This window comes from Hyperoodon ampullatus (assembly GCF_949752795.1).
Source record: "Hyperoodon ampullatus genome assembly, chromosome: 1".
Classification (NCBI taxonomy): domain Eukaryota; kingdom Metazoa; phylum Chordata; class Mammalia; order Artiodactyla; family Ziphiidae; genus Hyperoodon; species Hyperoodon ampullatus.
Genome location: NC_136914.1, coordinates 31,113,241 through 31,125,471, shown reverse-complemented (window position 1 = coordinate 31,125,471; position 12,231 = coordinate 31,113,241). Strand labels below are relative to the sequence as shown.

The 12,231-nt window shown below is 39.3% G+C and overlaps 1 protein-coding gene across 1 annotated transcript in view; it reads left to right on the top strand.

Moving 5' to 3' along the window:
• RAPGEF2 (Rap guanine nucleotide exchange factor 2) overlaps positions 1-12,231 on the top strand; it is a gene marked incomplete at both ends in the record, with an annotated part of 245,323 nt that overhangs the window by 192,306 nt on the left and 40,786 nt on the right. The window contains one exon of the mRNA XM_079727404.1: positions 8,207-8,384. Within this exon, the coding sequence (XP_079583530.1) occupies positions 8,207-8,384 (178 nt within the window). The remainder of the gene's footprint in view (positions 1-8,206; positions 8,385-12,231) is intronic.

Below are 12,231 nucleotides of genomic sequence, written 5' to 3'. Positions count from 1 at the left end.
CATGATAGAGCCTTTGTCTTCTACACTTTGAGATGATCACGCGCTTTAAAGATCTGTAGTAGGAACACAGCCTGAGGTCGTAGCAGTTACCCCTGCTGTTCTTCGGGTGTAATTCCAGGCTGAATGGAGCCCCCTAGAAGGTAAATTTATAATAAGAATGAAGTGAGTCGTTTGTATACTTTATGGAGGCGTATTTTGAGGGGAACTTCAGCTTTATGTGGTATTACCTTGGGTGGGTTGGGGAAGGGTGTGAGGAGATTCTTGATGGCACTTTGGCTGTCCCCAGCCCCCATCAGGGTGTCTGAGGATCCAGACCGTGGTGAGAGCTCCACCTAGTTCTATGGGGGTTGGAGTTTGCAGCCTGCAGTCTGGCTTTATCCTGGGGTGTAGTTGGAAAAGAGGACCCCTGCGTATTTTGATTCATTTTAGATGAGTTTCACAGCTGTTCGTTTCAAACTTGATGACAGGCATGTAGCCTGGTAAGTTTGTATCCTTCCTAAGGAAAAATCCATAGAGGTAACTAAGGATTTGGTTACCGAATGTATGACTAACATTGACTAGAGATCCCCTGTTGTCTTTAAATCAGAAATTCTGAAGGTGAGAAGAAATCTGCCAAATGCGCCTGGTTTGGCGACCAGTCTTGTGTTTGAATCCTCTCCTCTCTTCCTGTCGGTCAGGTTGATTCTTGAGCGGCTCCAGTGATGGGCAGCTGTCTCCCATGTTGACCCCTTTCTTGTGCATCCAGTTCTGACTTGGGAGGAAGCTGTCATGTTGGAGCGAGTATAAACGCCCAGGAGATGGACACAAAGAGGTTGTCATGGAATGCCATGTGCCAGAGAGAAAAAGTTAGAATAATTTTTCTGAGAGGGTTGGAGGAGAGGAATTCAAGGGCAAAGTGGAATCACTAGCTTATTTAAGAAAAGAAACCTCCTCTCTTTTAACAGGGGCATATGATGGTGGATTTGGAGTGGGGAGTTTGGGAGTTGAGCGAGTTTCTGCCTGGGGTCTCTGAGTTCCTTCTTTCAGAGCGAGAGGGTTGGCAGGTGGAGAGTCTCAAGGAGGGACACATTTTGAAATCATAGTTTCGGAGAGCAGGGGAGCCAGTTGACCAGAGCATCAGAGGCTCAACTGGGTAGGTGCCCTCAGATACAGAGTGATCTCCTTCTGCCCTGGTAAGTAGTTTTCTCCACAGTGAGCACAAAGAAAGCAGAGATTTGGCTTCCCCCGGGACGGCCTCTTTATTCAAGGAGTGTAGTGGAAAGACAGACGGAGCAGCACAGCACGCCAGGCTCCTTGTAACACAGGGCTTTGATTTTGCAGGCCTGCTGTCCAGAACTTTCTCTCCTTTTCGGCCTTCATTGATCCCTTTCGGCCTTCCTTTCTAAGGACCGCTTCCTCCGAGAGTTCTTCCCTTCTTACCCTTTGAAACGCAGGTCCTACTTGTTGGTCCCTTCCCTGGCTGGTCTTTTAGACTTTAATTGAAGTGATTGTCACGTTCTAAGTTCTGTCTGCTTCAAGAGGCACGTGCCTCTGATTGCTTCAAGAGGCACGGACTTCTCTGTCTTGTCTTCGTCTTCTCTCTAGAGCCTGGAATAGGGCCAGGAAGTCGTAGGCCTTCAGGAAAGACGCGTGGAAGGAATGGGATTGTAGTGTTAGACTAGGGGGCAGAAGCTGGAGTGTGAGAGCCAGGCACGAAGCTCAGAGAGCCTGGAAGACTGAGGATCATGCTTGTTTTGAAAAAGGGCTGCCTTGGAAGGCAGTGAAAGCAAGCTGAAAAGTAGGAGGTTACTGGTGACAGAAAGCAGAATGCCTAAGTTGGTGACATGAGACAATGCAATTTCCAGTCACGGTAAGGTCCTGGTTAAATGGTGTGATTATCAGAGCAGTGACTTAGGTGGACTGGAAATAACTGTACAAAAATAGGCAGATTGATGGAACAGAGTTCAAGCAAAACGAAATTCATGTGTAAGGATGTAATATGTAATAGAGGAAACCTCAAATCAATGAAGTGATGGATTATTCAATAAATGGTCTTTGGGGGAGGGGGTCCACTTTAATGACCATACTTCATATCATAATTAAGATTAAATTCCAGATAAACTAAAGAGTTAGCAAACTTTTTTTTTCCTTTTTGAAAACTATTTATTTATTTATTTACTTACTTACTTACTTTACTTACTTACGGCTGCTCCGCAGGGCATGTGGGATCTTAGTTCCCCAACCAGGGGTAGAACCTGAGCCCACAGCAGTGAAAGTGCCGAGTCCTAACCACTGGACCACCAGGGGATTCCCAAGAGTTAGCAAACTCTTAATGGTGTAATGAATGATCAAAACTTTTAATAATTAAAAGAGCAATTGAGACAAAGATTTAAAGTCAGACTTTTAACTCACTTATGCAAATTATAAGAAAAATACTTCACCCATAGCATAACAATATTCAAAGGACAAGAGTAGGTAATTTGCAGAAGAGAACATGCACGTGTCTATACCTTAAATAAATATTTAAGACATAAGTAATTGAGTATATGAGGATTTAAATATGAAACTATTTTTCCTATCAAATTAGCACAGACTTTCTTACTTATAATAAATATTTATAGATAGACATTCTTACACCTGTTAGGATTGTAGCTTTTGGAAAGAAACCTAACAATTTACATTAAAAGCTTTAAAGAATTGTTCTTCTCTTTTAGGTAAATCCTATATTGAAATTTAAAAAAAACTCCTAGTGTAAAATTAGGAAGAGCATAAATTATGATACACAAACTGGACTTAATGCAAGCATTATACTTATTTCCAAATATATTTTCATATTTCTGCATATGTATGGCTTTGTGTGCAGTGCCTACTCACTTTGTTGTCTCAGTTAAATTAGCATCAGCGTTAGCCTTCAACATAAATTTCTAGCCTAAATTTATATCAGGGTCTGACTCAGGTGCTATTTGGGTTACATATGTATGTTTGAAATTCTGCACAAAGTTTGTTTCAAGATTACTTATTAAACAACCCTCCTAAACATGGGGATATGTGTGGGTGTGAGATATTTAATAAGGAAAAAGTTTTTTCATAAATGATTTTTAAGTACTTAATGATAAATGTGTAGTAGTTACATTGTTTTTTTTAAATTAACACTTCACTAGCGCTTTATGGCATTTAATATTTCCTCAGTTTCTTCATTTACTTGATATCCTTAAAAATGCCAAATAAACTGGTTTTAAGAACTGTATTCATAATAACAAACTATATTTAGTCCCTTTTTAGTTAAATAAATCATAGAGCTTTCAGCATTGATCTGAGAATATTAATGGTTTTTCTTCTTGAGAATATTACTATTTAGCTGTAATGTGCACCTAAATCTATGTTATGTTGTATATGTGGAAGGTAAATTAATTTAGGACAGGAGTTATTTGCCTAAATGACATTGTTCTATACCTTGTATTTATTTATTTTTTATTGAAATACAGTTAATTTACAATATTGTGTTAGTTTCAAGTGTACAGCAATGTGATTCAGTTATATATGTATATTCTTTTTCAGGTTCTTTTCCATTACAGGGTATTACAAAATACTATAGTTCCCTGTGCTATACAGTAGGTCCTTGTTATCTATTTTATATATAATAATGTGTGTATGTTAATCCCAAATTACCCACATACCTTTTTAACTATAAAGTGTGTGCATATCTTTATTTAGAATGAAAGGGTTTAAAGACTAGCATTATCTCAGTAATATTGTACTTTGGAGGAAGCTAGAAAATAGCAAGTGTTTTATGTTTATATACAAATGTAAATTTTATGTTTTATGACTTAGCAAAGCAAGACACATTTTATTACTTTATTATATTTTAACTATTTTCTTTATGAAGACAGTCTGTTTGGAAAACTGAGTGAAGTATTATAGTGCAAAATATTTAGTAGTTTGTGTTGGTTGGACCCGATTTTGAGTCCTGGCACAATTACTAGATTTTGCTTTGTTTTGAACAATTTACTTAGTTTCCCTTCGTGTTTTCTCATCTGGAAAATAGTGGTAATAATCCTAATTTGCTGAATTGATATGAAGATTATTATGTACTAAAAGCATCAAATGTAGTGCTAGATACACAGTAGTCATTCAATATAGGATCACTGTTTTTATAATTAGCGTGTGAGCCATTTAGCTAGAACTTAATGGGTGCAGTTAGCCTGAGGGAAATTTTTGCAGTGTGTAAAGGGTTGGGATATTTAACAGAGTGTTGGGGTTTTTTTTTTGGCAAATTCTGCCAGTGTAAATTGCGTGCAAGGCTCATTGCTGGGGTAAAGGGGTGCCGGCACAGAGGTGGAAACGTGTCCCCTTGAGGAAGGGACTTTGATGTGGCCTGTAACTGGCTTTCTTTTCCTTTATTCGATCCAAGAACAATCCTATGAATGGTGAAATGTAACTCCATCTTCCTGGTGACAAAAATGGGTCTACAGAGGACCAGCGACTTTGTTAAAGTCACTTGATGAATGCTAGAGCTGAGATTTGAACCACTAACCTCTGCTTTGTCTGTTCATTCAGTGGATGTAAATCCAGTGAGTCCCAGGTTCCGGGCACTCAAGTTTAGCCCTCTCCCCACCCGCCATAGACCAGTCAGTGCTCACTAAACCTTGGACTCCACTCAGTCTCCAAGGGTCTCATTGTTCACGAAATTAGTAGATTCCCAAAAACTTGTTGATTGAATTCTATTTAAGATGTATTATTAAAAGGAATTTTGTAATATTTTAAAATAAAAATGGGTATTTTATTTTATTTTGAATTTTATTTTTTAAATACAGCAGGTTCTTATTAGTCATCCATTTTATACATATTAGAATATACATGTCAATCCGAACCTCCCAGTTCATCCCACCCACCACCACCCCCCTGCTTTCCCCCCTTGGTGTCCATACGTTTGTTCTCTACATTTGTGTCTCTAAAACATGGATATTTATTTTAAATAAAAATAATCTTCTAAGTTACTGGTTTCATAAATGTTATTTTATGAATAGTTTCTTAAGCAATGGAATACACATAACAGGAATAGAAAACAACTAATGATTGTTTGCACAGATAGGGTGGTGGGTTCAGTTTTGGAGAGATTAATCCAACTCACATTGGAAAATCTTTTTGTTCTATTTAAGACTTAAATATCATTCATTTAAATGATAGGAATGATTTCTTTGGGATGGTGTAAAATATATCTTTCATCTCTTACCATATGTTAGATGTTTAAAAGTTAAGAAAAACCTTAATTTATATAGCTATATTACTTTAAAGTGTTTTGTTCTTATTTTTATCTTCAGTAGTGCCTCTTCACTCTAGGCTAATATTAAAGAATGTGGATATAGAGGACTGATTGTATCTTTGAAAATATAAGGTGATGAATAATAATCTTTGATGTCAAGATGAAACTGAGGTGAAAATGTACTCATAGCAACCATTAGCAAATTGTCACATTTGTAGGCTTTAGAAATAAGGTGGTGATAACAATATTGGCCTAGTTTCTCTGCTCACAGCCTTGGCATACTGTATCACATCCAATGCTGTTTCAGTGTCATTCTGGAATCTAGAGACGATTTAAGTTAGAGATATGAACAGATACACACTGCTGTGTATAAAATAGGTAACAACAAGGTCCTACTGTAGAGCACAGGGAGCTATACTCAACATCCTGTAATAAACCATCATGGAAAAGAATAAGAAAAAGAATATGCATGTATATGTATAACTGAATCGCTTTGCTGTCCACCAGAAACTAACACAACATTGTAAATCAACTATACTTCAGTTTTTTAAAAAATCATAAATTAGAGGTGCGCTGCTGAGTGTGCCACAATTAATTAATTCTCTGGCCTTGGCTGCAAGGCCTTGTTGCTGTCCCACCTGGAGCATCTCTGCTCACCGTGGTCCTACCCAAGCAGCAGTATTCACTAAGACCACTGCTGAAAGAGCTTTTGTAGAGGTTAGACTTTCCATTTTCACTCATTCTGTCTTCATTAGATATTCTGTCTTCAATTTTTTTCCCCATAGGTTTTTCTTATAATGTGTGATAATTCTCATAATGTATGTTCAGGAAATCGTATGTAAGGAACTGAAATGTGATTAAAATTCTTTTTGTTAAACTTCAGAAAATATTAACACATACTTGTATTGCTTCAAAATGTAGAATTAAATATTCTGTGATATAAACCAAGACTTCAGAAAGCTGAAACTTTGTTGATAAGAAAATAATATGGGACTTCCTTGGTGGTCCAGTGGGTAAGGCTCCATGCTCCCAATGCAGGGGGCCCAGGTTCAATCCGTGGTCAGGTAACTAGATCCTGCACGCATGCCACAACTAGGAGTTTGCATGCCGCACCTAAGAAGTCCACAGGCTGCAGCGAATATCCCACATGCTGCCACTAAGACCTGGAGCAGCCAAAACAAACAAACAAACAAATAAATATATGTGTTCTTTAAAAAATAATAATAATAATAATACAATTTATTCTTTAAACATTGATTTAAACTAAATGATAGAAAAAGTATAGATCCTTCTATGAGCTGCACTCATGTGTTAAGTATCTCTTACAAAGAGGCAGATTAGGTTGTAGTTATGACCCTGGAGCTGGAATTCCTGGCTCTGTTCTTGATTCCACAATTACCAGCAACATGATCTTGGAGAAGTAATTTCTTTTTACTTATATGTTTGGAGAATAGTAAAAGTCAGTGACTTACTTCATAGGATTGTTGAAGGGTTGAAGGGTTAAACAAGTTAATACGTGTGAAGCACTTAGAGCAGAGTTCCTGGCACATTGTCAGTATTTGGTGTTGGCTTTCTGTTATTAGGTTCAACATTTTATATTTTCATCTTTCATTTATTTATTTTAATCTGTATTTGCCTATTCTTAAAAATAAGATGTCTTTATTGTCTTTGAAAATCATGTGGACTGTGAGTTATTTGAAGTTGGTAAATTTTATGTCTTCTAGAAAATTAATAGTTGTATAATAAAGTGTTTCTAAGCATTTACTATTTTATCTGGAAAACCACGTTTATGATGTTCGAAATGGATATAGTTGATGTTTAATTGTACTCATTCTTACTATGCTTAAGCAGTTAGTAAATTCGGGGTACATATGTCAAATGAGGCCAATATGATACATAGGTACATGATCGTTGAGATGATCATCACAAGAGCATATAGAATAACCTAAAAAGGATAATGCATCTATACTTGAGATAGCTCAACAGAAGAGACCATTTTGAAATTTGTGACTCTTGATTCAGACTAAATATTTGTTTTTAATCACAGAACCATAATAGGCCTTGGAGTCTCTTTCCAGAATTAAAAACAAATTCTAAAAAATTTAAGAGATTGGGTCATTGCATTTATTTAACATTTTTTGAGCACTAGAGAGTAGCTACAGATTTGCAGCTATGAATAAAGACAGTAGCGTACTTAGACTTCCTTCCGTCTCTTCATTCCTGTTATACCTGGTTCCTTCAGACATTCCTGAGCTAATTTTACTTTTACCTCATTCTTTCTTGATCTTGATTACTTGAAATTTGGTTTGTGCTCCACTCAACGGTGTTGAGGAATGGGAAGAAGACTGTGTCACCTACAGACATGTAGGGTCTTTCACACCTTTGGTGATTTATAGTTGGAGAGTGGACACTGGGATCGTCAAAGTAATTATTAATGTTTTGTTTGCATAGTTATCAGGTTACCTTTGATTTGGGGTTCACTTTTTCACAAAGACTGTCTAATAAGAGAGAAGTGGTTCCGTCTTCTTGGCATTAATAAGTCTACACACCTATTCTTCGGGGGAAGGAATTGTTCAGAATTAATTGTCGCCCTTAAGCTCTTAGCTTAAGCCATTCTCTTTGAAAAATGGAGTGAAAACAGATACTGTCTTTTTCTTATTCTACTATGTTTCAAATGCCGTATGACAGGTAATCAAAATTATTGATAGTCATTAATCCTAACTACAAATTCCAGCAGTGATAAAAATCACTCATATTTTGTTGAAGTAATTCTTTTCTATAGTGCCTAGTGCATGACTATTTGTTAATACTGAATACATGTAACTTAGTTATGGAAAGTTAATATGAGAAAAAATTTAATATTTCGAACTAGACTTGTTTTTATTTCTTTGGGGCACAAAAGATTTACTTAAGAAAGTTTGTCTGTCTTATCTATCTATCTATCTATTTGGGGTCTGTTTTAAGGCCACAGAAAGTGAGGCTGGTGAGATGGACCTGAGTGGGTTACCGGAGACAGCAGTGGACTCTGAGGACGATGATGACGAAGAGGACATCGAGAGAGCCTCGGACCCTCTGATGAGCAGGGACATCGTGCGAGACTGCCTGGAGAAAGACCCCATTGACAGGACAGACGATGACATTGGTAAGTCTGGGTGAGAAAACGAATCTCATAGCAATTGAAAGAACTTAGAGGTAAGACTGTATAATACAATGGAGCCCAAGAATAGTAGGCTCTAAAAGGTCACTCATGTATCAGTGTCCCTTGGCATTTGTTGTTGAAAACATTTTGAAACAATTAATTTTACTCAGGCCATAGCTTCAGGAGACTACAACTAATAAAAGTTCCTAATAAAACCCTTCCACACGAGCCATTTCTTAGCTTACTCTCGGACAAAAAAATAAATATAGTCTTCCAAACATTATTACTTCTGTTAATCGTCTTGCGCACGCCATTTCTAGTAAGCTCGAGTTTTTCTTTGTGTGAACATCAGTCGGGTGGTAGTTGGTAAAGCTGTCATGTAAATGACTTTTCTTCTTCTCTGGTTCCGTAGGAAGGTGAGCCTCAGGGGAAGAAGAGAGCAGAATGTCAAGTGAGCCCCGCGTGAACCTGGGGGTTGAGGCTTTAAGTGTGCCCTAAGGTTAAGAGTCTAAGTGGCTTTGTGTCCGCTTTTTCCTTCCTCGGGGTCGCCTTTACCCGGCTTTGCCATCAGAGCAAGAGTTGATTGTGTAATGGTGCTGTAGCGTTCATGCCTGCCTTCTGGGCCCTGCTTCTTCCCTAGATGCTGGGGGCGGTGAGAGCAGCTTCCTCTGAGAGCATCACTGCCCCGTAGGTCTGGAATCCGTAACCACCGGTGCCTGAGCCTGATTATCTGCTTTTCCACACCCTCGGCTCTTTTTGGGCCAATATGTATTTGAAAGAAATTCAAGGAACTGGGTCTAGTGGGATTAGATATAGGACAGTATGGGCATCATCGTATGTGAGTGGCTTGTTGCTTGCGTTTTGTTTTTTGGGTTTTTTTGCTGTACATGGGCCTCTCACTGTTGTGGCCTCTCCCGTTGCGGAGCACAGGCTCTGGACGCGCAGGCTCAACGGCCATGGCTCACGGGCCCAGCTGCTCCACGGCATGTGGGATCCTCCCGGACCGGGGCACGAACCCGTGTCCCGTGCATCGGCAGGCGGACTCTCAACCACTGCGCCACCAGGGAAGCCCTGTTGCTTGTGTTTTGAGGGAGCCAGCGTCATGTATGAGGAGACCCTTGTACCGTTTAAGCTCTGCACATATACTAGGGAATTAAAGATGGAAAACCAGAACCTTGGATTAGGTATCTAAGATACCACTAAAGCCATTGATAGGAATTGCTAGCTATTTAGAGATGACTGCTGTGTGGAGTGAGCATTCGGTCATTGGCGGATGTGACTGAGCGCCTTGTATGGACTGAGGGTTTCCTAGGTCCTGGCAGACCAGTGGGAACAAAACAGGGAGCCCTGGTCCTGCTGGGGTCTGAGGAATAAAGTGGGGGAGATGTTTCTGGGAGTGCACCGAACAGGGGGCTGTTTCAGGAAGGAAGGACTGTCAACGCCCTTTTAGAAGTTCAGACCCGAAGGAGGTGGTGGGAAGCCAGCCGTGCCTGCACCCCCAGCACAGAAGTGCCTCTGCCGTCACCCTTCCGGGGGCCTTAACCTCTAGATTTCTGTTGGAGGAAAGGACGTAACTGCCTCTCACATGCTCATCCCTGTTCCTCCTTAGGTTAGCCCCCTCCCTCCTCCACCTGGTCCACTCCCCGGTCCTGAGGCGCTCTTAGTCACAAGTCTTCTGAGGCTTCTGCAGCATGAAGTGAAGTGGTCCTCTTTCATCCCTGAAGACATAGGGTTTAGCTTCCTCTAGACTGATACCACACGTTCATCTGATTTCCAGTGTCCAAAATTTATTCCACTCCCTTATTCTCTTTGTCCTTGCCCGCTTCTTTTTCATTTTTTAAAAAATTTTTATTGGAGTATACTTGACTTACAATGTTGTGTTAGTTTCAGGTGTACAGCAAAGTGAATCAGTTACACATATACGTATGTTCATTCTCTTTCAGATTCTTTTCCCGTATAGGGCATTACAGAGTACTGAGTAGAGTTCCCTGTGCTATACAGCAGGGCCTTATTTGTTATCTATTTTATATACAGTAGTGTGTGTGTGTCAATCCCAATCTCCCAATTTATCACTCCCTCCCATGTTTCCCTTTCGGTAACCATACGTTTGATTTCAAGATCCTACTTCTTTTTCAAAATCACTTTATTGTAGTTTTAAAGAGAGAATGAAATTGGAAGTGTGTTTGGTTTGCCATCTTAAGAATCCTTGCTCATAGGGTTTATAAAAAATTAGATTGAATATTGCTTATGAACAGATTGACATGGAGGTTATCCTTTTTTGAATATGCTCATGTTAGCATAGTTATGGGAAAAAATTATGATTATTCAAATACATGTAGCTATTCTTGGAAATTTAAGACTCTCACTTCATATCTGAGAAGTTTTCTCTCTCAGAATTTCTAGAAGGAAGAGCTATGCTGATTCCTACAAATGAACACCACACTTTTTTTTTTAATGTGCTTGTTGATATAATCTCTGGATGAATTACTTGTAGTTGAATACCAATACGCTTGTAAACAGTGATAACTCAGATGCTTGCTCCTATCAAGTATATTTTTATTTAAAATAGTAAATCATTATCACTAAAGATAAGGCCTAGGGACTTCCTGGTGGCGCAGTGGTTGAGAGTCCGCCTGCCGATGCAGGGGACACGGGTTCGTGCCCCGGTCCAGGAAGATCCCACATGCCGCGGAGCGGCTGGGCCCGTGAGCCATGGCCGCTGAGCCTGCGCCTCCAGAGACTGTGCTCCGCAACCGGAGAGGCCACAATGGTGAGAGGCCTGTGTACCACACACACACACACAAAAAAGAATCCACCTGCCAATTCAGGGGACATGGGTTCCAACCCTGGTCTGGGAAGATCCCACATGCCACGGAGCAACTAAGTCCGTGTGCCACGACTACTGAGCCTGCATGCCACAACTACGGAAGCCCACGTGCCTAGAGCCCGTGCTCCACAACAAGAGAAGACACCACAATGAGAAGCCCTCACACTGTAATGAAGAGTAGTCCCCGCTCACTGCAACTAGAGAAAGCCCGTGCACAGCAACGAAGACCCAACGCAGCCAAAAATAAATAAATTAATTTTTTAAAATTGCTAATATTTAATCATGTTTTTAAAACTGCAGGAATTAAAAAGTTTCCTTTTGGGTTCCCTCAGATTCTTGGGTATACCTTTGTTTCAGTACTTTGAAGAAAGGGACATTATTGATTTTTGTGCTTCAACTCGTAACTCTATAGGTACTCAATTATTGAATGGTTCCAAATTTATTTTTGGTTTTGAGGCCTTGGCACATTAAGGTAGAGAACTACTCTGATCCCTTTCAAAGAATTCCTTTTTTCTTCCCCGCTTGTTGTACCACACACACATACAAATTCACAGGTTTTTTTAAAAAAATCTTAATATTAATTATTTCTTATATAAAATTAAACCAAAGCAATAAGATAAGAATTTTCTGAATTGACTAAAGCTTCTGGTGTCTGTAAGTTGATTATTTAGCTTTTCTTTGTGTTACATTGACTAGAAAAAAGTTTTTTTGAATGTCTAATATTTTTCATAAACAGGAATATTTCTTTCCTAACAAAGTAAGATAGATCACATTAATGTATTATTCAGACAGATTCTTCCAAGCCGTGTAGAATAAAGCTGTCCTGTCTCTCCCTTCCACACTGCTTCTCTCCATACGTCCTGGGAACTATCTCAGTACTCATTCCACGCTCTGAATTCTTGGCTGACATAATCCCTATTACTCTGTATGCTTCCTAGGGCATCATCAGGGTTTATGTTGAGCTCCTGTAGTCAAATGCTTCCATTTTATATTTATTATTTTTTTAAAGATTGGTGATATAAA